This window comes from Ambystoma mexicanum, unplaced genomic scaffold (genome assembly GCF_040938575.1).
Source record: "Ambystoma mexicanum isolate Mex_15411 unplaced genomic scaffold, UKY_AmexF1_1 Mex_scaf39, whole genome shotgun sequence".
In the NCBI taxonomy this organism is placed as follows: Eukaryota; Metazoa; Chordata; class Amphibia; order Caudata; family Ambystomatidae; genus Ambystoma; species Ambystoma mexicanum.
The window spans coordinates 1235472-1263461 of record NW_027182454.1 but is presented as its reverse complement, the minus strand read 5'-3'; the positions used below and the strand labels follow the sequence as shown (position 1 = coordinate 1263461).

Below are 27990 nucleotides of genomic sequence, written 5' to 3'. Positions count from 1 at the left end.
GTGCCCCTGCACTGCTGGGGGGTGGGGGTGGTGGGAGACATGGGTGGGGGCCTGGTGGTGGGTGCCCCACAGTGCTGGGGGGTGGGGGTGGTGGGGAACATGAGTTGGACATGGGTGGGGGCCTGCTGGCAGGTGCCCCACAGTGCTGGGGGGTGGGGGTGCTGGGGGACATGGGTGGGGGCCAGGTGGAGGCTGCCCCTGGTGACTGGGGGGGTGGGGGTGCTGGGAGACATGAGTTGGACATGGGTGGGGCCTGCTGGCAGGTGCCCCACAGTGCTGGGGGGTGGGGGTGCTGGGGGACATGGGTGGGGGCCTGGTGGAGGCTGCCCCTGGTGGCTGGGAGGTGGGGGTGCTGGGAGACATGGGTGGGGGCCTGGTGGAGGCTGCCCCTGGTGACTGGGGGGGTGGGGGTGCTGGGAGACATGAGTTGGACATGGGTGGGGGCCTGCTGGCAGGTGCCCCACAGTGCTGGGGGGTGGGGGTGGTGGGGAACATGAGTTGGACATGGGTGGGGGCCTGCTGGCAGGTGCCCCACAGTACTGGGGGGGTGGGGGTGGTGGGGAACATGAGTTGGACATGGGTGGGGGCCTGCTGGCAGGTGCCCCACAGTGCTGGGGGGTGGGGGTGCTGTGGGACATGGGTGGGGGCCTGGTGGAGGCTGCCCCTGGTGGCTGGGGGTGGGGGTGCTGGGAGACATGGGTGGGGGCCTGGTGGAGGCTGCCCCTGGTGACTGGGGGGAGTGGGGGTGCTGGGAGACATGAGTTGGACATGGGTGGGGGCCTGCTGGCAGGTGCCCCACAGTGCTGGGGGGTGGGGGTGGTGGGGAACATGAGTTGGACATGGGTGGGGGCCTGGTGGAGGCTGCCCCTGGTGGCTGGGGGGTGGGGGTGGTGGGAGACATGGGTGGGGGCCTGGTGGAGGCCTGGTGGAGGGTGCCCCTGGTGGCTGGGGGTGCAGGGGGACATGCGTTGGTGGGCAGTAGTGCAAGTTGACATGTGGGTTGGCTGGGGGTCATGGCCATGGTGGATGATGTGCCTGCAGGACATGTGCAGGGTAGGCCCCTGTGGTGTGAGCCACCTGCAGGGGCCGTGGAGGGTGTAGAGGGAACACCTGGGAGGACCCACACGTGCAATTCACGTGTGGTGCTCCCCGCGCACCCCTGTAATACACGTACCCTGATGGAATCGCGTGTGGAACTTCCCGCGCACCCCTGAAATGCGCGTACCCTGCTCGCACGGGCCCAATCGCGTGTGGAGCTTCCCGCGCACCCCTGGAATACACGTACCCTGATGGAATCGCGTGTGGAACTTCCAGCGCACCCCTGGAATACACGTACCCTGATGAGATCGCGTGTGGAACTTCCCGCGCACCCCTGAAATACACGTGCCCTGCTGATGTCGCGTGTGATACTTCCCCCGCACCCCAAAATACACGTACCATGATGAAATCGCGTGTGGAATTTCCCGCGCACCCCTGAAATACACGTGCCCTGCTGATGTCACGTGTGAAACTTCCCCGCACCCTAAAATACACGTACCATGATGAAATTGCATGTGGAATTTCCCGCGCACCCCTGAAATACACGTACCCTGCTGAAATCGCGTGTAGCACTTCCCGCGCACCCCTGAGATACGCGTACCCCCAATCGCGTGTGGAAATTCCCACGCACCCCTGAAATACACATACCCTGCTGAAATCGCGTGTGGCACTTCCTGCGCACCCCTGAGATACGCGTACCCTGCTCGCACGGGACCAATCACGTGTGGAAATTCCTGCGCACCCCTGAGATACACGTACCCTGCTGAAATCGCGTGTGGCACTTCCCGCGCACCCCTGAGATACGCGTACCCTGCGGAAATCGCGTGTGGAACTTCCCGCACACTCCTGAAATACGCGTACCCTGCTCGCACGGGGCCAATCGCGTGAGGTACTTCCCGGCCACCCCAGTGATACACGTAGCCCGCTTGCCGTGCTGGTACAGGGTTAGCGCAGCCCTTTGCGCTGGATTGGGTATATTGATGGCTTTTCCCTGCGCGAGAGGCATTCTTGGGGGCGTAACTGGCGCTGCTGCAGGGTCGCTGCGCCACTGTGCGCCACGGCTGGTTTTGGTGGCTGGAATCCATGAATACGCTGTGCGCGGAAATGGATTTTAGCGCACGCGGCTGGCGCAGGGATTCGCACGCGCACACTGTGCGCCAGCCGCGTGCGCCACTTGTGCGCTTAATTCTATGAATTACCCCCTGTATGTGCCAGTGCAACCGACCTCCCCATCCCCATGCAACCCTATGGGGCAGAATGGGGATCGGGAGGGCCATGATTCCGGCACCCGGCAATGGGCAATTACCGGGTCCGCCAAGCTCAGCATGACCCGGTTCTTGCCCATTTGCGGGTGCCGGGAAAAAATGCAACTCTGGCGGCAGCCCTGCCCTTAATAAGGGCACGGCTACCGCCAGAGTTGTAATGAGGCCCAATGTCTTTTCTGTCCCCGGAATAGAAACATACCCAGACTAGGACAGCCCACAGAAAGCACTTGCGTTTCCAGTCCTATCAACTACCCTATGTGCAGAAGAGGAACAACTGGTGGGTGCAGAGATATGCAACAAGCAGTTCATCTTTATGGTGGATTCGGGAGCTGAAAAATCGTGCCTCATGGAAGGCCGGTGCCCACTCTCAGGAAAAAATTTGGAAACGCAGGGGTTTTCTGGGGCTATTTTGAAAGTTCCTTACACAAAAGATTTAGACATAACAGTGGGGGGAAAGACAGTGCAAGCCCCGCTACTATATCATGAAGCCCCCCCAATAAATTTGTTAGGACGGGACCTCCTGAGCAAATTGAATATGACCATCTCCTTCACAGAAAGAGGGATAGTGTGCTCCAGTCCAGGGGTATGCCCAATAAGAGCTATGTTATTGATAAGTACTATGACAAACGAAATAGCAGTAAGGGGAGTGCACATAGATATAGACATGTTCCTTTATGGAATACTGGCACTTGCTAGAGTGGTGCCCGAGATAACATGAAAAGAATGGAGAGTGCCATCTGATTTTGTGTTCCGCCCCATTGTGAACTCAGATGTTGTGCTAGGTACGATAATGTCTATTGATTTGGAAGGGGTACAAGTTTCCAGCAAATGTATCGCGGTAATAGGACTGGACACACATGGATGCGAATGGAGAACAGTGCTGTGCATAGATCCAAATGTAGCTTTGTGTGATTTGACTGATGAGGAATTGTTCACTGACAATGATACTGATGGGGAAAATATAATGGAAATAAGTGTACCTTGTGACATAATGATCCAACACAGAGAAATACACAACCCCCTCATGGCCAGCGTTAGTGCACCACCCACTATATTTGATGATGATATGGAAAAAGTACTGCCAGAAGTATGGACAAAAGGCCCACACGATGTAGGGTTTTTGCAAGAGGTCACACCCATAAAAATAAAACTGAAATCTGGTGCAATCCCACCTAGAGTGAAGCAATACCCATTATCAAGAGAAGCAGAGGAAGGAATAAAAGAAACTATAAATGCATTATTACAACAAGGTATAATAGTGCCATCAAATTCACCTTGCAACACAGAGATTTACCCGATTAAGAAGACAAGGGGCGGGGCTTGCAGGATGATACAGGACCTCAACCCACTTAATGACATCATACAGAAAGAATTCCCTCTAGTACCTAACCCTGCATCAATTTTGTGTAGTATCCCAAAGGAGGCCACATGTTTCACGGTTGTAGATTTGAAAAACGCCTTTTTCTCAGTGAATCTGTGTGGTACAGACTGCTACCAAGTGGGTTTACTGCCAAACACCTGTAGTCCTAAATCTTTTGCAGTGTTCCCTAAGGGAACTGCACAGGTTTCTGCCTAACAAACCTATTGTCCGTTTTAGAACAGTACACTATCCATAACCATCTTGTGAAAAACACAGAAACCAAGGTTTAACAACATGTGCCGAGGCGGGTGAAACACACACCTCAACGAATTTGGTCACTTCATGGCACCAGATTAGAGACAGTCGATGAATATCGTTATTTAGGATTGGATATTAACAACTACAATGATGATCATTCATACTGTTGTGAACATAAAAAGAAAATCCAAACTGCAACTTTTCAGCCATTTAACGTTCATAAAAGATATGGAAAATGTTCATATTCGCTTGTAATAACTTTTTATTTACAAAAGGTAGTACCAATGTTGCTGTATGGTGCTGAGACCAAACCGTTGAAGTTGAAAGGGTTTTGGTCCCAAATCAAGGTTATTTTCTGGAAACGTCTGTTGAAATTACCTCCGTCACATCCAGTGCCTATTATTAGGCATGAGCTTTGCTCATTATCCTTGCATAATACGTATGAATGGAGACTAGCTTGTCTGTATAGAAAGTGCCTGACTGATTCCAAATCGGGAGCCTTGTTGCAAATGTTGTCATCATATCTGACCAGCTCGGAGCATCGAGTTGTGACCAAATGGAGACCGCAAATCTAGGCCATTCTGCAAGCTGCTGATATTTCTCCCGACCTGCTTCTCCGTAATCCGACTACGGCCAAGCAAAAAATATGGCAGAAGGATTGGATAGCAACTCGAGAAGCATGCTTCACCTTTGCCTGCTTACAAGCTGTTAGGGAGAATTCTCATTCTATGGCTAATTTCCCTAACCTATTGAGTCCCTTATCAGCTTTGCTGGATCTCTGGAGTTATTTCTTTCCACTTGGTAAGAGTGTGAGCTTTTCACCACTCTTACTTGTGTTTTGCTATGTGTTTTTACCTGTTTTTGTGATGGTGGAATCTGGAGTACACCACTTCAGTAGCCCCTATCTTTGGTGTGTCACACAGCACCTTCTGTGCAGTGACACAGGGTTGTCGTTCAGACTTCCCACTGACTCCATTTCTGAGGCTGACTACTGTCGCCCAGAAAAGGATAAAGTTACCATTAACTTTACTTAGTCAAATTAACCACAGATCCAGTACACCCCATCTTACATGGAGTACTGGAAGGGTCAACTCTTAGCCCTTTTTATCTGTACCTCGTAGAGCATTGTTTCAATCTTTTTAACATTTAGACCCGGCTGGTGACAGTGGTATCTACCCTAATTTTCGACCGCGGTTATCTTATATAACCTTGGTAATATGGTAGGCTATTGTGTTATCCTCGAACTTAAACCCGCTTGACCAAATACTTTTTCTTTTGGCTTCCGTGTGGTTTATTTGCCATTTCTTTTTGTTAAAATCCTTTTTGTGTTTTACTTTACACGGCAAACCAGGTTTGCCTTCTTTGTTCACTGTCTTTTGGCGGGCTTCTGCCAAGAAGCACTCCTCAAGGCGCCTGGGTGTCTAGGTGGGCTGAATGTGAGGGATGGGTGTAGTCACCCCCTGCACAGGGTATCCTAGGAAACCCAAGTCACACTTTTCCATGATTGGCTGAGGTGTTTGTCAGGGCTGGACAACCCCCCTGCTGTGTGTTTGACAGCCAGGCTGTGTGAATGGGGGATTTTCGTATAAAAGGCAGGTCTTTTGGGCTGGAAGTTAGAGAGTCGCCACTGGAACTACAAGGAACTGAAGAGAAGCGGATGAAAGGTCGACTGCTGCAACTATCCTGTACCGGTGAAGCCCTGCTGCAGTCCTGAGCTATCTACCCTTCAACGACTAAGAAGAGATCCAGTCCGGAGTCTTCTTCCCTTGAGCCTGGTGGGGATAACCAGCTCGTCTTCTTCAGCCAGGGGTCGCCTTCGTGGTCGAAATCGCAGCACAATGCTGTAGTGGTCCGATAGCCACCTGAAGAGCCTCTTCTGTTTTTAAGGAGCGCACCTTTTATTCATTGTCGCTGCTGCTGGCCTCATCCCTGTGTGGTGTAGACCGCCTTCATCGTCCTACTTCGTGCCGAAGCCAGGAATCGTGGGTCTACAAGAAACTACCAGGAACAACTGCCGTGGCACCAGCTTCTTCTTGGAAAAGGTACTGTGTTCTGCTTGAGGAATTTTGGGTGAAATCCCTATTTCTCGCTTATAAGGCATGCCCTTATTTTTCCCTCCTTATAACTTTTGCTTCCGAACATTTGACAATATCTAAAGTACTTTGGCAACTTTGAATCGCGAACTATCCGGCGTGTGATCCTCGACACAGGAACCCGGTTCCACTTGACACTGGCTCCGGCCCCTTGACTCTTGTATTTCTGCCTATGTGTGTTCTTCGATTCTGTTTGCCTGCTTAACATATTGCCTATGATTTTTGCCCCCAACTCTCTCTGGGTAGCTCAGGTGCTAAGTGTGTTTTTGCCCCGGTAGCATTTCTTGCCGCGGATACACATTTTATTTAGTAGACCGAACTGTCAAAAAGTGATGGCAATCGTATTCACGGTAACGTGTATTGTTTCGTAACACCGGTTCTCTCAAACACAGGGTACTTACCTTGATACATGCAGTAAAAAGTGAATTGGTCAGTTGTAGTGTACTTAACGTGTGGTTTTAAATGTAATAGAAGTGTTGTGTTAATAACAAATTGTTTAAAAATAAATGTACTTATATTTTTTACCTGAAACCTTGAGTCAGTGTTTGCTTGAGCCACAGTAATTTGTGTCCCTTTGTGTAATCTCTGCTACTGCTCATATACTCTTGAGATAAGCCTGGCTGCTCCGCTACTGCTACCACTATAACATAGTAGTACAGGCTTGTACCAAAGGTAAAACTTGTATTGCCACCTGTAGTCTTAATTGTGTGTAGTGGTCCCTAAGGGCACTGCACAGGATTCTGCCTAACAAAAGTCAATCCCTTGGGCCTAAAAAAGTGTGGACTCACTGAGACTTATATGACCAAATTTCCATCCCCGCTCTACAGAACTGTCTACCTACGGTTTCGTCTGAACCTGTTCCATACTAAAGATCTAATGTCCAGGTGCAAGACAATTCTGAAAACCGAGAATATCTGTAGATTTTGCAACAATCCTTAGCAACAGGAGACTGTTCAGCATCTGATGACACAATGCCCTGGTCTGATTAACAAACAAACTCAATATTTTAGAAAGCATTTCAAGAGTCAGAGACAATGTGGAAGGAGCTGTTTGCTACTAATAGAAACGCCTTGAGGATTGCAATCGTCAGATTTTTTAACTCTCTGAATCTTATTCAAAGTACATATTGACAAAGTCATTTTTATTTTTTTCATGAGTTGGCCTTTTGATATGTTTCTCCTTCTTATGCCTAATAGCAACATTATGCAGACCTAGGGCCTCATTACGAGTGTGCCGGTCCGGTAACAACGGTGCCGGTAAGCCTACCGGCACCGTTGTTACCGGACTGGCACACTCTGAGTCTGTGAGCGGCAGCCGTCCCGCCTGCCAGGTCTGACCTGGCGGCCGGCACGGCACCCGCTCGCAGACTTTCACAGAAGCACTGGCACCGTTATTAGCGGTGCCGATGCTACCGTCCTTAGGGACTCCAATGGGAATGGGGATTAACGATTTTCCAGCGCCTGACTTCCAGAAACACCGGGGTCGTAACCCCCCAGTATTTCCCTGAAGCTAGGCATTGGAAAAATTCACAAGTCCGGCGGCCTGCAGGATTTACTGGCACGGCTACCGCTGGACTTGTTAGAGTCTTGCACTTGTTTCATTAGTATTCTTGAAATGCTGCATCGTACTGAATGGTTTTATTGAATTGTCCGAACTGTGGTACTGTTTTATTTTCTTAATTATTGAAAGGTTGATAATGTATTGTTTAGTTTTATTCAACCAAATCAATTAAAAGGGAGTGAATAGTCACTGATCACTCACCTACAGCAAATGATTCCCCAATTATTCCCTAAAAGACATATTTCACATTTAAAAACGTAGCATTTGAGGTCCCAGGGAGACAAAAAGGAGACCATCCACCCAGGGAAGTTTCTAGTCCATTTGGTTCCCAGGGCGAAACACTACAATGCGCCTCCGCGCGCACTCAGAATGCACGCCACTCCCAAACTAAACCCCATGGTTAAGTAACTCCCACCCAATGTCACTAAATCACTGGTATACAAATGAAACAGGTATAACATTGGGATAACAGAACTTTGCAATCATGCAAAATGCTAGTGTGGGCCAGTTTTTTTGGTGGAATTGCACCACTTTGATGAGTTACTGCACTATGCTAGTTTTGACCATTGTTGCTGAATAAATATCCTTTAAATCGCATAATTTGCAACTATGCTGACATGCCAACATCGTGGAGCCCCTGAGAGGGAGATTTCACAACATAGATCTGGTGAATGAAGTTTTCCCATAAAACTGCATTGGGGTTATAATGATTTTAATCGGGAGGGTTGGCATGTATGAACTATGGGCCATGTTTTCATTGGTGCCCAAGCCAATATTTTGCCCCAGTCCGAACCTGGTGGCTGTCAAAAGTGAGCCACTGAGGTTGTATTGCCAGGGCAGGTGCGGGTGATGGGGAGCACCAGGTGCAAAAAAGTATTCATTGAAAAAGGATCGGGAGTAGGAGAGGCCGGGGCAGTAGTCTGGCCGGGCCCAGGCACCATTCAGCCGTCCGGGGAACTCCCAGGTGGGTGCTGAAAATGCCCATCTCTCAGCCCCTCGTACAGATGATCACTGCACAGCCCCATGTAGAGCTGCCCACTGCATATCCCCCTTGCAGGTGTCCACTGCACAGCACCGTACAGATGCACATTGTAGAGCCCCCCATACAGATGCCCACTGCATATTGCTGCCTTTCGACACACACACAGCACAGTCCCATGTAGAGCTGCCCACTGCATATCCCCCCCTTGCAGATGCCCAGAGCACAATCCTCTGCACAGGTGCCCACAGCACAGACCCCTGTATAGACGCCCACAGCACAGACTCCCACTGCGCAGTCCCCTGTGCAGAGGCCCACAGCACAGATCCCTGAACAGATGACCACACAATGCCCATCTCACAGCACCAGTGGCAGAGGGTCCTACGGGGAACTCCTGCGATTTCCCGGTGGGCCTCTGTATAACCAAAAAAAGCTCAAATTCTGCATACCTAACTCATACAGAAACCTACACAACCACCTCTCGCACAGCAAAACGGAAGCACTTTGCCACACGGCAACAACAAACAAACAACACATAAGCAGCACCAACATAGGGTGACCAGATTTCCAAAACGAAAAACTGGGACAACCAACAACATACAAGAGGGACTACCCCATCACAGCCTCCCATTTGCCACTCCTCCCCCTACACACACCCACAACCACCACCCAATCATATTTCCAGCTCTTCTCCTTTCTACAAACTGCATATGATCTCATTTGTGCAGTTTTGTCTGTGAATCTTGGCATGTTAATTTAAAACAGACGTATGCTCTAATGCGCTGTTGATTAGTGTCTCGGGACTCTGCGTGTTTGCATGTTTATCGCTTCTGTGTAAGACATGAATACTGTGCAACCTTTTACTGCGCATGCTCTGGTGATTAGTATTCCTGTCTTTGCAGGTGCTTTCCCGGAGCATGACTCTCATCCTTTCCTGCGCATGCTGAAGCGATTAATCCCTCGCCGTCTACTTGGTACTCGATCACTGGGCATGCGCGGCTCACCATACTTTCCCTGCGCAGACTTCTGTGGTTACTGTTTCAGCGCTCGGCATGTTTATCACTTCCGCGTAAAACAAGAATACTGAGCATGCGCAATATGTTCTGTGGTCGCAGACACGAATACTGAGTGTGATGTCGTCACATTCCTCCCCTGTCACGTGTGAGGGAACACGAGGCAACGGGAAGGGGAGGGACGGGATATGACGAAGTAAGGGACTTCGGAAGATCGTGTGAATGAATAAAGACGTGTTAAGAGAAACTCCGCGTTTGCGTATTATTTGTATTGTGTAACGTCCTACACAACTCGACACTGGCGACGAGGGAACCCAAGCAGCACATCACATGAGAGCATACGGCGGGTGTGAGTAGATACGCTCCCCGCCAGCTAAAACTTCCTGGAAGTCCGAGCGAGGTCTCGTACGCACCTGCAATAGACGACAGTTGGTCAGCGGGTGGAGCGGGTCGGCTCCCCGCGATTGTCGCACGCAGTGCGCGAGTAGAGCACGTCGGCTCCTCGCGTTGACCCTTTTCCAAAAGAAAAGGATTTAACGTGCGAGTGGAGCGTAGTTCGGCTCCTCGCACGAAAGCGTGTGAGTGGAGAGCGTCGGCTCCTCACAGCGCTTCCCGCCGAAAAGGAAGGCGGCAACATCAGCGGGTGAAGCGCGTCGGCTTCCCGCGACGGCCCTCAGGCGAGGGATTTAGTTCTGCGAGTAGAACGCAGCTGGGCTCCTCGCAGTGAAGAGTGTGAGTGGAGAGCGTCGGCTCCTCACAGCGCTTCCCGCCGAAAGGGAAGGCGACATCATTCAGTGGGTGGAGAGTGTCGGCTCCGCGCGATCGCAAGGGTGAAGTGTGTGAGTGGAGCACGTTGGCTCCTCACAGCATTTTCGCGCCAAAACGAAGGCGGCAACATCAGCGGGTGAAGCGCGTCGGCTCCCCACCACACAGAAGGTACATTGATTTCATATCTCTTCACATAGCAAAGAGACTTCCCATCGCCACCAAGACAAGACACGTGTCTAGTGTCATCCAAGCTTCCACTCCAAATCAAGGCACAGTTATACGTCCCCTGTCATGCTTGATGATTCTTCTGAGGAATCACTTACAGTACAAATAACCCCTGTCAGATCAACTCGCACAAGCATGACGGACGGCCTAATATCTCAGCTACCCCCCAATTTTGACCTGAGCGACTCCAGCACACTGGGACCAAGGTGGAAAAAGTGGGTGAGGGACTTTGAAGTCTGTCTCAAAGCGGTAGGACCTTTGGAGGATGAAAGGAAACACAGCTTGCTCACCCATGCTATAGGATCAAATGTGAGAGATATTTTGGATGAAATTCCTGAAGATGACATAGATACCTACACCAAATTGAAAACAACCCTAACCAACTACTTCACGCCGCACACAAATGTGGACTACGAGCGTCACATCTTCCACACCACTAAACAGCTAAAAGGTGAAACAATGGATGCATTTGTAATGAGGCTAAGAATAAAGATGAAACATTGCGATTTTAACAACTACTCGAATGAAGAAGCCCTTCGCTCACAGATTATTGTAGGATGTGAAAGCAGTGAGTTCAGAAAAAGGCTTCTACAAAAGGCTCGAAATCTGGAAGAGATTCTACGCCTAGCTCGTTCCGAGGCGGCACTAACAGCACAGGTAGAAGGTCTTGATGACATCACCATCATCCACGGGAAGCATGAAAATTTACACAAACTTGAGAGTAACGCTAAAGGACACACAGACCCATTCTGTTATCGGTGTGGACATGAATATCCTCATGAAGGCATCTGCCCTGCCATGGGTCAAATCTGTTCTGCCTGTGGAGGAGAAAATCATTACAAAGCTGTATGTTTCATTTATCGCAGCAAAACCAGAGGGAGTGGAAGGAACAGACGCCCCTCACCAGAGAAAGAATTTAGGCGTATGAGTCCCAATCGTGAGTCACACTACCAGAATGACACATCACGCCGCCGACAACGAGAAGAACTGTCAGAGAGAAGACAATCAAAACCCACACATGAATGGCGCGACAACAAACCTTCATCTTCCGGGCGGAGAAGACGCCCCCGACGATACGTCAGGTGTTTGGTGGAACAATCACATTCTGACAGCATCTCCAGCACCTCCTCAGAGGACAAACCCAAGAAGGAATCAAATCTACGTAAAGGAGAACCAAGAATAAAAGGCTACCTATATGCACTGGGAAACCCTACAGCAAAAGAGAATAGCCCCACTCTCATCATCAATGTCAACCAAGTGGCGGCTGAGTTCCTAGTCGACACAGGAGCCACTGTGAATGTAGTGAGTGAGGAAGTGTACAACAACATGCCAAATGCACCACGACTACAACCAGCGAGAGCACTCATCTTCCCATATGGTTCCAAGACGCCACTACCTTGTAAAGGCTTCTTCACGGCATCATGTCGATACAAAGATCACGTAAAAGAAATACCCATGCATGTTCTCGAAGCAGCCACAGATAGTGGATGCATTCTAAGCTACAAGTCCGCAGTCGACATGGGTCTAATTCATGTCTTATACAGACTCATGATGCACAAGCACCTAGATCCCACTGCCAACATTGACAAGATTTTCCCTGCATTATTCAAAGGACTGGGAAAATTGAAGGACCGACAAATTGAATTGCACATAGACAACAATATCCCTCCGGTGGCACAACACTACCGTGGTATTCCCATCAATATACAGAAGCAAGTAGAAAACGAATTAGTGAAACTTTTGGAAGCAGACATAATCGAACCTGCTGAAGGCCCCACTCCTTGGGTATCCCCCATTGTACCAGTCCCAAAGAAAGACTCTGCTGACATTCGTATTTGCGTGGACATGAGAAGACCAAATGAAGCAATCCTGAGAGAACGTCATCAATCTCCCAGAATAACAGACATGGTGCATTTGCTTAACGGAGCCACCATATTTTCAAAGTTGGACCTCAATAAAGGGTACCATCAGTTGGAACTCCACAAAAGATCCCGGTACATTACCACTTTTGCTACTCACCTGGGCCTCTACAGATACAAGCGGCTCAGTTTTGGAGTTTCTTCAGCAGCCGAGATATTTCAGTCAGAAATTCATAATGTAATAAAGCACGTACCGAATTGTCTAAATTACAGTGATGACATCCTTGTGTTTGGACAAACCCAAGAACAGCACGACGACACCCTCATGCGCGTATGCATGGCACTGGAAGAAGCACACCTCACCCTGAATAAGGACAAATGTGAATTTAGAAAACCAACCCTGCGGTTTTTCGGCCACATCTTCTCCAAAAATGGAATGACTCCAGATCCCGAAAAAGTCAACGCACTCACAAACACAACACCACCGACCTCTGTCACCGACTTGAGATCATTTCTGGGTCTGGCAAGCTATTGCACGAGGTACATTAAGGATTTTGCATCCGTCAGTGCACCTTTGAGAGCCCTCACTAAACTGAACGTTGACTTCCGATGGACGGACGAATGCCAACAAGCGTTCCAAAGCATCAAGGATCGCATCGCTGATGCCAAAAACATGGCATATTTTGACCCACAGAAACACACAGAGCTGATAGTGGATGCCAGTCCAGTCGGCCTAGGAGCCATCTTAACTCAACTAGATCACAATGATAACCAGGCCATACACATAGTGTCATACGCCAGTCGCAGCCTATCAAAAACTGAACAAGCATATTCACAAGCGGAGAAAGAAGGCTTGGCGGTTGTGTGGGCATGCGAACATTTTCATCTGTTCCTATATGGAAAACCTTTCACCATAGTCACTGACCACCAGGCACTACTATTCATCTATGGAAATGCTCAAGCCAAGATGCCTCCCAGAATAGCTCGATGGGCCTTAAGGCTACAGGACTATCAATTCAACATTATTCATCGACCCGGAAAGGAACAGAATCCTGCAGATTTTCTTTCACGTCATCCCATTCAAGACTGCCACTCCGATCCATCCATTGCAGACCAATACATTAGGTATGTGGTCCAAGAATGCACACCACAAGGACTGGACATGGAACTCATAGCCAGAGAAACCAACCTGGACCCAGCAATACAGGTCATTTTGAGATGTCTTGAGACAGGACATTGGAAACAAGCAAAACAACTCAAGGAAAGTGCGGAAGAAGTAACCAAACAAGACATCACCTGTCTGCTTACGGTGAAAGAAGAACTTGCAGAAATAGAGGGACTCCTACTGAAAGGGACAAAACTAGTTATTCCTCGCTCATTAAGGAAAAGAGTCCTTGATCTTGCACATGAAGGACACCGGGGAATAATGTCCACAAAAAGGATGTTAAGACAAAGGGTATGGTTTCCTCAGCTAGATACTCAAGTGGAAGAACTACTGAAAACATGTCCCACGTGCGTAGTTCTTAACCCTCAAACCAGACCAGAACCCCTCAAAATGACTGACTTACCCAACGGAACTTGGGAAGAAATTGCTGTAGATCATTTTGGTCCTCTGGAAGGGGGTGAATATGTCTTAGTAGTCATCGATGAGTACTCAAGATTCCCTGATGCGCAAGTTGTGTCATCAACAGCAGCACATCACACCATCCCCGCATTGGACAGGATGTTTGCCACATACGGGATCCCAAAGGTAGTAAAATCGGACAATGGACCACCATTCACAGGCCAAGACTTCAAAACCTTTGCCGAGTACATGGGTTTCCACCACAGGAAAGTAACACCGTTGTGGCCTCAAGCGAACGGCACAGTTGAACGGTTCATGGGAAGCATCAAACGAACCACGCAACTAGCTCGCTTGACAGGAGAGCCACTGGAAAAATTACTATGCAAATTGATGAGAGACTATCGAAATACCCCACACAGTACCACTGGCAAGTCACCATCAGAAGTCATGTTTGGCAGGAATGTGCGAACTAGGCTACCACACATAGAACTCGAGGAAGAACGGTACAAAGGAGACACTGAAATGAGACTGCATGATGCGGCCCAGAAAATGAATATGAAAACCATGGCAGACCGGAGAAGGAGAGCCGAGGAGAATAATCTAGAGCCAGGGGACATCGTCGTAGTGCGACAGCCACAACACCGCAAAAACATGGCGTCGTTCAATGCAGAGCCCCTCACCATCACACAGAGGAAAGGCTCTCTCATCACAGCTGAAGGAGCAGCCCACACAATAACAAGAAACAGCTCTCATTTCAAGAAGATGCCTGGAATCATACCACTAGTCGAACCATGCGTACCAATGGACACTCAGATGCGAGATGCACCCTATGAAGGAGACCAAGATGACTCCGACGCTGATGAACTCCGCTGGACACCTCTGGAGTCGCGTGAGAGAAATAACTGGAGACCCCAGAGATCCCGACGTCGACCACCGCGCCTCATTGAGGAGATGCCCTGATAGTGAACTTAATGTTTAGTATCGGGGGGGTGTGATGTCGTCACATTCCTCCCCTGTCACGTGTGAGGGAACACGAGGCAACGGGAAGGGGAGGGACGGGATATGACGAAGTAAGGGACTTCGGAAGATCGTGTGAATGAATAAAGACGTGTTAAGAGAAACTCCGCGTTTGCGTATTATTTGTATTGTGTAACGTCCTACACAACTCGACACTGAGCATGCGCAATGTGTTCTGTGGTTCCAGACACGAATACTGAGCATGCGCAATAAGTTCCGTGGTTCCAGACACGAATACTGAGCATGCGCAATAAATTCTGTGGTTCCAGACAGGAATACTGAGCATGCGCAATGTATTCGGTGGAGAAAGATACGAGTACTGAGATACTGAGCATGTGCAAAGTGTGCGGTGGACCAAGATACGAATACTGGGCATGCCTAGTGTGTTCCATGGTGCATGCATGCCCTACTGCGCATGCTCTTGTGATCAGGTCTCATGCCTGTTCTTTAGTTTGCGCCCGCCGGCCCGTCAATCTGCAGTCATTCCCCGATTTACCAGAGCTCACATAGCCCTGAGGTGCCGCCTCTTACAGACGTTATGGAATTGCACCTGCAGCATGGGCGGGGCCCTATTGCGGTTCTACAGCGCCTTTGAGCGCCACGGCTGTGTCGCAGCACTATACATCATGCAGGTATAATTAATAACGGGTCATTCTCTAGCAACGCACCGATCCCGGGTTCCCCTCCAGCTCCCCGATACAAACATCAGATACCGCATTAGAAAGGCCTTCTGCAGAGGGTGGGGGGTGAAATGGGCATCTACACAAGGGCCGTGTAGTGTGCATCTGCACGGGGTGGGGGTGTAATGGGCCTCTGCACAGGGTGGGGGTGTGATGGGCACCAGTGCAGGGCACTGGACCGAAAGTGGCCCTGGAAATGTGTTTCCAAGTGGCCCCATTATTGGAGGTTTTGTAACTTGACTTCATCCCACTCAAAAGTGGCCCATGGTACAGAGGCCCACCGGGAAATCACAGAGTTCCCCGTGGGCCACTCCAGCACTGGTGCTGTGAGATGGGCATTCACACAGGGGGATATCCTGTGGGCATCTGTACAGGGGTCTGTGCTGTTGGCATCTTCAAGGGGGCTGTGCAGTGTGCATCTGTACGGGGGCTGTGCAGTGAACGTCTCCAAAGGTGGTTATGCAGTGCAGCTCTACATGGGACTGTGTTGTGGGTGTCTGCAAGGAGGTAATATGCAGTGGGCATCTGTATGGACATCTGTATAGGGGCTCTGCAGTGTGCATCTGTATGGGGGCTGTGCAGTGGGCGCCTTTGCAAAGGACTGTGCTGTGGGCATCTGCAAGAGGGATACGCAGTGGACAGCTCTACATGGGGCTTTCCAGTGGGCATCCGTACGGGTGCTGTGCCGTGGGCATCTGTAGGGGGGCTCTGCAGTGTGCGTCTATGGGTGCTATGCAGGGGGTGTCTGTAAAGGGGGCTTAGATGGGCATTTGCAGCACCCACCTGGGAGGTCCTCGGGAGGACTGAATGGGGCCTGGGCCCAGCCAGGCTACGGCTCTGGCCTCTCCTGCTCCCGATCCTTTTTCTATGATGACTTTTTTGCACGTGTTGCTCTCCATCATCCGCACCTGCCCTGGGAATACAACCTCTGTGGCTCACTTTAGGCAGCCACCAGGGTCGGACTGGGGCATAACATTTTCTCAGGCACCAATGAAAACGTGGCCCATAGTTGCAAATGGCTTGCACGATTTGCATTACGTTTTTGATAAAATGTAATGCAAATTGTGCGATTTTAAAGGATATTTATTCAGCAACAATGGTCAAAACTACTAGTTGCATAGTGAAGTAACTCAGCAAAGTCCTGGGAGGATAGCTCAGCAGCAACATGTTCGCCTTGGAAGCAAGACGACACAAAGCAACACAGGTTTGATCCCCGGGTCCGCGTTTTGAAACCTCTGGGTATTTAAGGGCGTTATAAATACAACCAAGACAAAAAAATAAACAATTACGCAACTAACAAACAATTCCTGTAACAGCACCTCGATGCACGCGGGCTGTGTGAGCGCTTAAAAAAAAAAAAGAAAAATAAATAGTGGCGTACTTCAACCAAAAAAAAACGGCCCCACACTAGCATTTAGCGTTTTTGCAAAGTTCTTGAATCACGATGTAATAAAACCTGTTTCATTTGTATAGCAGTGATTTATTGACATTGGGTAGGAGTTACTTAACCGTTGAGTGTAGTATGGGAGGGGCGCTCATGCCGCGCGTGGGGGATGCATTGTAGTGTTTCAGTCTGGGCACCACTTCGACTAGAAGCTGCGCCTGGGTGGAGGGGCTCATTTTTGTCTACCCGGGACCTCAAATGCTACGTTTTAAAATATGAAATATTTCTTTTAGGGGAATCATTTGCTGTAGGTGAGTGACTGGAGACTATTCACTCCTCTTTTGGTCAGAAAGTGATCATCTTTTTTGCTTGTTCTTCATAAGCTTCCAGTTAATCCTGTCTTTGGTATGTGATGGAGGATGCATTACTGGGCGGGGAGAGTGGACAGGCAGCTCCTCTTTGGATGTTTCCATTATATGGCGTTATATGATGTCTTGTGTTTGTAGTATTTAATAACATAATATCTTCCATTTCTAGATCTAAACACATTATTGTGTCATCCTACTCTGCAAAGCGTAAGAAGCACAGGCACCAAAATGTAAATAACTACTGTAGTTTGTTTCTCTACACAGGTTGTTATGCTTCTGAGATAATCTGTCTCCCGCCCTGCGTTCCTGGACCCTTCATGTCTCCTTCTCTCTTGTCTTGTCTCCATTCCTCCTTCCTACCTCTTCCTGGAAGTGACGTCCAGATCCAGGTTTAGGGTCCAGGTCTGTAGCCCAGTGGACTAGTGCATTCTCTAGAAGGATTCATGCATGTGACCTCATAGTCACTGGTTTGAATCCCTGCAGGTCCACCCAGCACTACATCCCCACAAGATTAACTGAATGAGTACCACTAAGTTGTGTAACATTGTTAGGTGTTAGGACCCCTTATTGGCTAGAGTCCCATGTGCTTTCCTGATGATGACCCACTTTGAAGCACTCTCCCACACGTTGCCCTGGGGGGGGAAGCTCCAAGATGTGGCTCCATCAACTGGGCCTTAGTCTTCATCAAGTCCTCACGGTTCACACCCTGAAGATACTGTTGCTAACGGCAGCATGATTCAGTCATAACACGTAAGGAGCTCTGCATGACGTGCTATGTGAGGGATCTAAAATCCTGATCTTGCCTCATCCTGGCAGGAGAGGTGCGGGATTGACCATATCCATTAATGCCTCAATCACTGATGTGACAAAGCCGAACGGCCAGTGGAGACTCTGTGCTGACCTGAGGGAGCTGAATAAACGGATCCACATGTCCAGATGGCCTCTCCCCTACAGTGACCAGGGGCTGGCCCAGATCCAGGGGTCAAAGGTATACACTGCCATTGACCTAACCAATGGGTACTGGGCCGTGCCTGTCAGTAGGAGTACCAATACAGCTGGCCTTTACCTTCGGGGGGGCAGCAGTACACGTGGACCCGGACTCCCTTCGGATACATCAACTCCGGCAACAAATTCAACATCTTCCTACATAAGTCCATGCCCGATTTGGGTGAAAGGGGTAGCCTGGCCTATGTGGATGATATTCTGATAAAAAGCTCAACGAAGGAGGAACACATAGCGGTAATCCGTTATGTTCTGACCCAGTTGAGGGTTGCCGGAGCAAAAATGTTCTTCCAAAAGGCACAGTGGTGCATGACCCGTGTCAACTTCTTGGGGAATGAGATAACTCTTGAGGGTCTCTGTCCCCAGGAAAAGAAAGTGGAAGCACTCCTAAAACTGAAAGACCCCACAACTCTGCGTGAGCTAAGAAGCCTCCTTGGACTGACTAATTACAGTCGGAAGTTCATTGAGGATTACGCAGAGGTCACAAGACCCCTGATCCGCCTGTTGAAGTGGGGAGGTCAAGTGGGAGTGGGGACCAAAACAAGCCGAGGCAGTAAAGCAACTCAAAAAAAGCCTCTCACAAGCGCCTTGTCTAGCTTACCCTGTCAAAAACAAGGAGTTCGTCTTGGAGACACGGTTCTCAAATACATGCTTGACAGCAGTATTGTATCAGAAGCTTGACAAGGTCAATAAAGTCATCTCCTATGCAAATATGACTTTATCCTCTGGGAAGGAACCATTCAATGATTGTGAGGAGGCACTCCTGGCAACGGTGTGGGCATTGAAGAATTACCGCCCGTTCATCCAGGGGGAACACATCATAGTGGAGACTCCACACCCGCCTCTGCAATATCTTCAAAGTGACAGAATCTGGGCCGGAAATGTGAGTAATTCCTGAATTACTTCCTGGATTCTGTCAATACAAGGCTTTCCTGTGGAGGTCAGATATGGCCAAAACAAGAAGAGTCCCCTCGCGCAAGGTCTGGCTGACTTGCATGATTGTGCCAGAGAAAACTGTCTTGAGGACTAAAGTCTTAAAACTCAGGACAACATATAGGCCAGTTGGTTCAATTTGATGAAAAACCGAATGAAATGAGGCCCAAAAAGAGCATCCTGAAGACCTCTACCCAAATAGGGCAGTGGGTGGGGATATTCTGCCAAACCTGGGAGCAGGGAGGAGTCAGAATACTACTCTCCTGTGCACCACAGGAGTGGAGAAACTAGGCCCCACCATTCTGCGAGCCACTCTGTAGCTCACAGAATAAGGGACTGCCTAGGTAATCAGGAGGGGACCTCAAGTAGCAACGCCTCCGAGTCTGAGGAAGAGTGGACTTGGGTGACTAAGCCAAAGAAGGCAAATAAACTCAAGAGTGTTATGAGGAAAGACCCCATTAGGCAGATTAAGGCCATTAGGAGTTTCATAATCCCATACTAAAAAAAACGCAACATATTCTGTTTGGGAACACTTGGAACTCTGTGAGCAGATGATGGATGCTTTTCACCTCAAAGATAACCAGAACTGCATAGAGTATGTTAAATGGACCTTCTCTCCTGAGTACTCCAGCTTCTTTGCTGCACTGGACGATCAGAACCAGTCAAGATGGTCCACCTACAGGGTGGCCATTTTGAAACACTTTTCCCCCCCACAGAAGACCCCAAGAGGCTCGCAAAGTGGCCTACAATCTGGAGTGCGGGGAAGATCAAGCCCCATGAGAATTTGTGCATGAGCTAAAACGCACCTTTGCACAAACCACAAGGGGGGTGCGCACGAATAGCAGGGAGTTTATAACTGCCTTGTTTCATGCGCTCCCAAAGTATATTATGACCCAGCTGGTGAGGGACTTCCACGATAAAAGATCTCTGGACTGGGTCATAGAGCAGGCGACCCACATTTATGAAGTCCAAAACCTGCCGAAAATACAAATGTGGCCAAAAACCCCAAACCAGCCAACACCCCAGCTGCTGCTAAGGTGGCGGAGGTGAAGGTTGCCCCCATTCTAGACCTAGAGATGGGGGAGCCTAAAAATGTACCTACGCAAAATCAGAGACCCAGAAGGCCTTCAGGCCAATCACAAACAGGTGGCAGTCAGGGAGGTAATCCACCAATGGGACCCCTAAGTCCCCTGATTATAAAAGTCCCAGTTACAAGGGCAATCCACCAATCTTGGGGTATGTATGGACTCCCCCAGCTCAAGGGGGGTGATTCAATCAGGTAAGTACTGCCCCGGGAAACTGCCCTCCTAACTTCCCCCAGGAGGGCAGTAATCCCCCAAATGCTGGGTTAAGTTTCTTCCCACAGTATTCACAAAACCCCAACCTGCAGCACAACCCTCCTTTCGTTTCCCGGTTTCAGGAAACCAGACAACCCAATCCGGGAGAGGGTTACCAAAATTCACAATGTCCAGGGTACTACGGCAGTAGGGATAGTTACCATTCCCGTGATCCACCTAGATTTGTGATCAGAGATCCCCAACGTGTGTCCCAACTGAAGCGCCAGGTCCGGAACCTTATGGAGAAAAAGTCAGTACTGGGAAGCTTGTAATGAAAGGATGCTTATTGACTGTGTAGCTATTGTTCCTATTTAGGACAAGAGTGACCAGGGCAATTCCAGATTAAGCAGAGAAAAAACAAATGCACTATGTAGAGACAATTTCAAAGCTTGTAGAGAGGCAATCGGTTGACAAACTACACACGTACTGACTATGGGCCTCATCACGAGTCTGGCGGTAACCCTTAAATGCAGCGGTAGCGCTATTACTGCCGCATTTAAGGGTCTGCCACATCATGGCCTTGGCGGATTTCCCCCCCAGATCTGAGCTGGGGGGAAATCCGCAGCAAATTTGCCAATTTTCGGCGCTATTACCGCCGGCGGGAAATCCACTGGCGGTAATAGCGCGTATTTTCCCCATTGGGCCCAATGGGAAATGAGGAATTCCTGAATGGGCCCAATGGGGAATGGAAACTAACCGTTCCGCCAAACCCGTGATCCGGCGCTTATAGCGCCGGAGGGTTTGGCGGTAGGGCTAATAGCGCCGGCGGTAATAGCTCCAGCGTTATCGCCCAACTCGTGATGAAGCCCTATAAGGTGTTGTGTGAGTAAGCCACAGGTTAAATGTTACCAGACTTAAATGACACACCGTTTGCTAGTATAAATGCATACATGAGTTTCATTAGAAGCATCACAGACCCTAATAGGTTCACTAAAAAAAGTTCACTATGTAGCGGCAATTTCAGAGCCTGTAGTGAGGCAATCGGTTGACAAACTGCACACGTATTGCCTGTAAAATGTTACGTGAGTAAGCCACAGGTTGAATATTGCCAGTCTTAAATGACACACCATTCACAGGCATAGATGCATACATGAGTTTCATTGGAAGCACCAAAACCTAATGGGTTTAACACAGCAAGTCCCTCTGCAACATATGTGCTGAGTGGAGAATGGTGAAGAGCGATGCACATTCAGTAAAGAGCAGGAAGGAAAAACCAAAGCTGTACGCCCCCAAGCGCAGGCAGCAGAGTTAATTGCACTGAAAAGAAGTTGTACAGATTATGCATAAGCAATGCACATTTCCAACTCAAAAACAGAGAAAAACAAATGCGTAGCACGTTCAAATAAATACAGGAAGCGCAGAATTTCATGTAGAAGTGTTAGAACTAGGCTCGGCTGCAAGTAGTGCTTTGAATTTCACAGCCACTGAACAGCGTGACTAATAGAGAGAAAAATAAACTTGACCGTTCCATTTTCAGTAGGAACGTCACAACAAAAGGGCTGAGTTTAAGTCCTTGAGCGTGATTGCCCAGACGAACTAGCACTCAAAAATGTAAAACCTACAGTGTTTATCAGGGCACGGACAAAAAAGAAAATTATCACAAAGCCTCAGCACCCTGCACACCCAAACAGTACAACAGCACACTTAGGTGCACTTTGGGTGCGCGTGCAAGGGTGCGCGTGCACAGAGTTGAAGTAGGGTTTCTGGGAGTGGGTGGGCAGAGCAGCAGGCGGCACTAAAATTAAAGAAGCAGTGGAGTTAGGGGTTGACGAAACAACAAAGTTCACGTAAGAGTGAACAAAGTAAGAACAAAGATTTACTTCAGAGCAACAAAGTCCATATGCTGCTGTTTATAGTCCATGTTACGGCAGCCTGAGAGTCTTCCTCTTAGGCATGCAGCGTGGAGCCAGGTCCAAAGCAGGCAAGAGAGAGCTAATCCAGCAGCGTGCCCAGCACAACAGCACACATTTAACAATGGGTGAACATGCCCGGGCTTTGTCTAGCAGAAAAGTCAACAATAGAATAGAGAGCCACATGTTGGAAACCATTTAGTGTGCAGAACATTCCTGCACGGATCTGAAATATGTTGGAGCAGCAGAACTATGTTTTGTGGTCTGTGGATATGTTTGTATGTTTGTAGTCTTGGAAAAGTGGTGGGCGAGTTGAATGGATGATTATGGGAGAGTGGAGTTGTATGTTTAAGGGTATAAGAAGATAAGTGAGGTGTGAGTGTTGAAGGGACATCAGAGCTCTGGAGGTATGCATTGGTACGTTGAGCCCCGGGCTGCAAGAGGGTGAGTGTGTGTGATGGATGAGCAAGTGGTTGAAGGATGAGCTGGTCATTAGCGCGCGTGCACTGCAATGTGAAGATATCATAAGGAGAACAGGCTCTGGGATTAACTAGCGAGAGGCTCTGGGATTAACTAGCAAGAGGCTCTGGCATTGTCTAGCGAGAGGCTCTGGATTAACTAGCAAGAGGCTCTGGCATTAACTAGCAAGTAAAGGCAGCAGAGCAGTAACGAGCTGCAGGCTGTAACATGTCCTGAGAGGCCCAGCAGGGGCAACACAGGATGCACAGGAGAAATAGTGCATGATGCATGCACGCACTGCAACATGAAGGAACTGGCTGAATAGCTGACACATGACTACCTTGTAATGTCGGTGCAGTTGCAGGTTTCTCGGCCTTGTTGTCCTTTTTTCTGCGCATGCGCTAGTGAATAGTGTCTCAGCGCTCTGCATGTTTAACACCTCTGCGCAGGACGCAGATCACGGAACATGTTCGGAAATGTCCGCATGTGCGTCTAATGGTCCTTTTGCTGCGCATACTTAAGTGATTCTCTCTCAGAGCGTGTTATTGCTGTCTAAGCGCTCGACATGTTTACACCCCCGCATAAGACTCCGATTCTTGAGCATGCGCAGTTTGTTCTATGAAGTACGCATGCCCGGCGCATCACGCGATTACTGCACATGCTCTGTGAAGCTGTCTCTCAGCAATGCGCATGCTCTGAGGATCAGTTTGTCAGCACTGCGCATGTCTGTTCTTCGGGTTTGCGGCTCGGCTTTGCTGATGTAGATCTTTAGTGCGAGGTCCCAAGCGGTGGATGGGGTCCAGTTCATTTTCCTGGGACCACAAATACTACGTTTTCAAATGTGAAATAATTCCAGTGGTCAAACCGGGCAGGAAGTAAACAGTATGACGCTCCCTTACTTTTCGGGCTAACCCGTCATCCTTGCGGTAGTGGATAGTTCCCATCCGAGAAACGGACCATAGCAACGGCCCGCCCACTATTCTCCACTTGACTTCCTACGGTCGTGGCTGGTTCCCATTAGAGAAAGGGACCTTAGCAATGGCCTTCCTGCTCTTCTTCACGTGACCTCCACGTCATCATTGTGCTTTTCCAGGACCAATGAATGAAGCGCTTCCGGGGCAGAGGGTGGATCCGGCTAGGGGCATGGTGCCGAGTTCATGTTGCCGGCAGCAGGGGTGGAGTGCGCGTTTGCACGTCATCATCATACAGGAGCAGGGAGAGTTGCAGCCCGGAGCAGGCAGCGGATGCTGAGATTGATGCATTGCGGGGGCGGTGTTGTATGCTATCCTGCCTCCCATGGTAGATTGTGGGAGGCAGTGTTCGGCAATCTTCGGAGTCACGCCCACTTGATGGCTACAGCCATACATGCAGCCCGAAATGAAAAGCTAATGACATAGCCCGCCTACAGCCCGCCCTCCAACATCTCTATTGAGGGATTGGCCAGAGCTACCAGGTGGGCGTTGTTTCAGGGCCTTCACTCTGTCATGGGAAGCCGAATATCATACAGTATGGTATAATATACGGCTTCCCATGTTGTTGTTTTTTTTTAATACTGTGCAAAGTCTGGGAGCCTAGCATTCGCTCAGTTGTACATTTGCGCACATGTTATTATTTTAAATGGTATAATCATAAGAAAGGTTGTACTGTTACAGTAGATGGGGCGCTTAAACATTTTTTATGGCATAATTAACCTTTCTATATTTGATTCCAACATCAAAGCACGAGGAATCACTGCAGGAGCCTCTCTTAAGGATAAAGGGGGAGGTTGGGCTCAGTCACACAACTCTGTCATAATGCAGTGGGGTGCACGGTAGGGTCTCCCTTCAGCATGTGTTATTGGGAAGGGAAGTCAACAGTATTTTACGTAATTGGTGTTAAGCTCCCTGTTCACCCCTGGCTTGGTAAACTGTGCACATTATAACACACTGCTGCAAGTGACTGGTATGGGCTGCGCTATGTCATGGATACAACACCACTGGGCTAATGAGGCTCAAGCCCCCTACCTAAAGTTTGGGCTGTTTGCATGGGGATGAAATGCAGACTAGTGAGAGTCTGTGTAATTCCTTTCCTTTTTTCCTCAGCAGCGCTGTTCTTCGGCATTCATGCATTCAGCCATCACACACTACAATGGGACATTTCCAACCGAAATATCCCCTTCCCCTTACAGCTACAACTATCAATTCTGTGTCTGCTTCCAAGACGGATCTATGTGATTACTGTGCCCCAATTACTATGACCCCCACAATGTTGACTTTTTTATTTCAACCCCATTTTCACCTCATATATATGCTGGGAGAGACACCACCAGCCCCCCTACATGTATTATGGTAATTCGCATCCCCTGGCTCCCTGGGGTTAACTCACAATGACACAAGTCGTCATCCTGTTTAACGTTTAATCTGGTCCCTACCAATGTATCGGCACCACCTACCTCCTCCCTTGACACCCCCATACCTTTTCATTGTTGGGGTGCATGATATCATGGCCTGAACGCAACTATGGTAATTCACAAAACCTGTAACACACATCCTGTTTTATGTTTAATCTGGTCCCAAATGATGTAGAGGCACCACCTAGCCCTTCCCTGGATACCTCCATACCCTTTGATTGTGGGGGCGCAAGATATCATGGCCTGAATGCACTTATGGTCATTTTGCATCCCCTGCCTCCCTGGGGTTAGCTCACACTAACAAAAGTGGTCATCCTGCTGTATGTTTCATCTGGTCCCAACCAATGTAGAGGCACCATCTACCCCCTCCCGCAACACCCCCATACCTTTCGATTGTGGGGGGTGCAAGATATCATGGTCTGAACACACCTATGGTAGTTCGCATCCCCTACCTCCCTGGGGCTAACTCACACTAGCGCACGTGGTCATCCTGCTGTATGTTTAATCTGGTAATAACCAATATAGAGGTGTCCCCTAGCCCCTCCCTGGAGACCCCTATGCCTTTTGATTGTGGGGGGTGCAAGATATCATGGCCAGAATGCACCTATGGTAATTCGCATCCCCTGCTTCTCTTGGGGCTATTGACACTAGCGCAAGTGGTCATCCTGTTTTATGTTTACTCTGGTCCTAACCAATGTAGAGGCGTCCCCTAACCCCTCCCAGAACACCCCCATACCTTTCGATTGTGGGGGGTGCAAGATTTCATGGCCTGAATGCACCTATGGTAGTTTACATCCCCTACCTCCCTGGGGTTAACTCACACTGACGCAAGTGGTCATCCTGTTTTATGTTTAATCTGGTCCCAACAAATGTAGAGGCACCATCTACCCCCTCCCAGAACACCCCCATACCTTTTGATTGTGGGGGGGTGCAAGATATCATGGCCTGAATGCACCTATGGTAATTTGCATCCCCTATTTCTCTTGGGGTAATTCACACTAGCACAAGTGGTCATCCTGTTTTATGTTTACTCTGGTCCTAACCAATATAGAGGCATCCCTCGAGCCCCTCCCGGAACACCCCCATACCTTTTGATTGTGGGGGGTGCAAGATATCATGGCCTGAATGCACCTATGGTAATTTGCATCCCCTATTTCTCTTGGGGCTATTCACACTAGTGCAAGCGGTCATCCTGTTTTATGTTTAATCTGGCCCCAATCAATGTAGATGCACCATCTAACCCCTCCCTTGACACCCCCATACCTTTTGATTGTGGGGGGTGCAAGATGTCATGGCCTGAATGCACCTATGGTAGTTCGCATCCCCTACCTCCCTGGGGTTAACTCACACTAGCGCACGGGGTCATCCGGCTGTATGTTTAATCTGGTCCCAATCAATGTAAAGGCGTCACCTAGCCCCTCCCTGGACACCCCCATACCTTTTGATTCTGGGGGGTGCAAGATGTCATGGCCTGAACACACCTATGGTAGTTCGCATCCCCTACCTCCCTGGGGTTAACTCACACTAGCACATGTGGTCATCCTGCTGTATGATTAATCTGGTCCTAACCAATATAGATGCGTCTCCTAGCCCCTCCCTGGAGACCCCTATGCCTTTTGATTGTGGGGGGTGCAAGATATCATGGCCTGAATGCACCTATGGTAATTCGCATCCCCTATTTCTCTTGGGGCTATTCACACAAGCGCAAGTGGTCACCCTGTTTTATGTTTAATCTGGTCCCAACAAATGTAGAGGCACCATCTACCCCCTCCCGGAACACCCCCATACCTTTTGATTGTGGGGGGTGAAAGATATCATTGCCTGAATGCACCTATGGTAATTCGCATCCCCTATTTCTCTTGGAGTTATTCACACTAGCGCAAGTGGTCATCCTGTTTTATGTTTAATCTGGTCCCAACCAATGTAGATGCACCATCTAACCCCTCCCTGGAGACCACCATGCCTTTTGATTGTGGGGGGTGCAAGATATCATGGCCCGAATGCACCTATGGTAATTTGCATCCCCTATTTCTCTTGGGGCTATTCACACTAGCGCAAGTGGTCATCCTGTTTTATGTTTAATCTGGTCCCAACAAATGTAGAGGCACCATCTACCCCCTCCCGGAACACCCCCATACCTTTTGATTGTGGGGGGTGCAAGATATCATGGCCTGAATGCACCTATGGTAATTTGCATCCCCTATTTCTCTTGGGGTAATTCACACTAGCGCAAGTGGTCATCCTGTTTTATGTTTACTCTGGTCCTAACCAATATAGAGGCATCCCCCTAGCCCCTCCCGGAACACTCCCATACCTTTTGATTGTGGGGGGTGCAAGATATCATGGCCTGAATGCACCTATGGTAATTTGCATCCCCTATTTCTCTTGGGGCTATTCACACTAGTGCAAGTGGTCATCCTGTTTTATGTTTAATCTGAGCCCAATCAATGTAGATGCACCATCTAACCCCTCCCTGGACACCCCCATACCTTTTGATTGTGGGGGGTGCAAGATGTCATGGCCTGAATGCACCTATGGTAGTTCGCATCCCCTAGCTCCCTGGGGTTAACTCACACTAGCGCACAGGGT

The 27990-nt window shown here is 49.2% G+C and overlaps 1 protein-coding gene across 1 annotated transcript in view; it reads right to left on the bottom strand.

The window, feature by feature from the left end:
• The window catches only part of LOC138559120 (threonine-rich protein-like), a 195878-nt gene extending 171865 nt beyond the window's left edge, over positions 1–24013 (bottom strand). Inside the window, exon 1 of the mRNA XM_069642687.1 lies at positions 23353–24013. Coding sequence (XP_069498788.1) covers positions 23353–23410 — 58 coding nt within the window. The 5' untranslated portion in view covers positions 23411–24013. The remainder of the gene's footprint in view (positions 1–23352) is intronic.
• Between the last annotated feature and the right edge of the window lie 3977 nt (positions 24014–27990).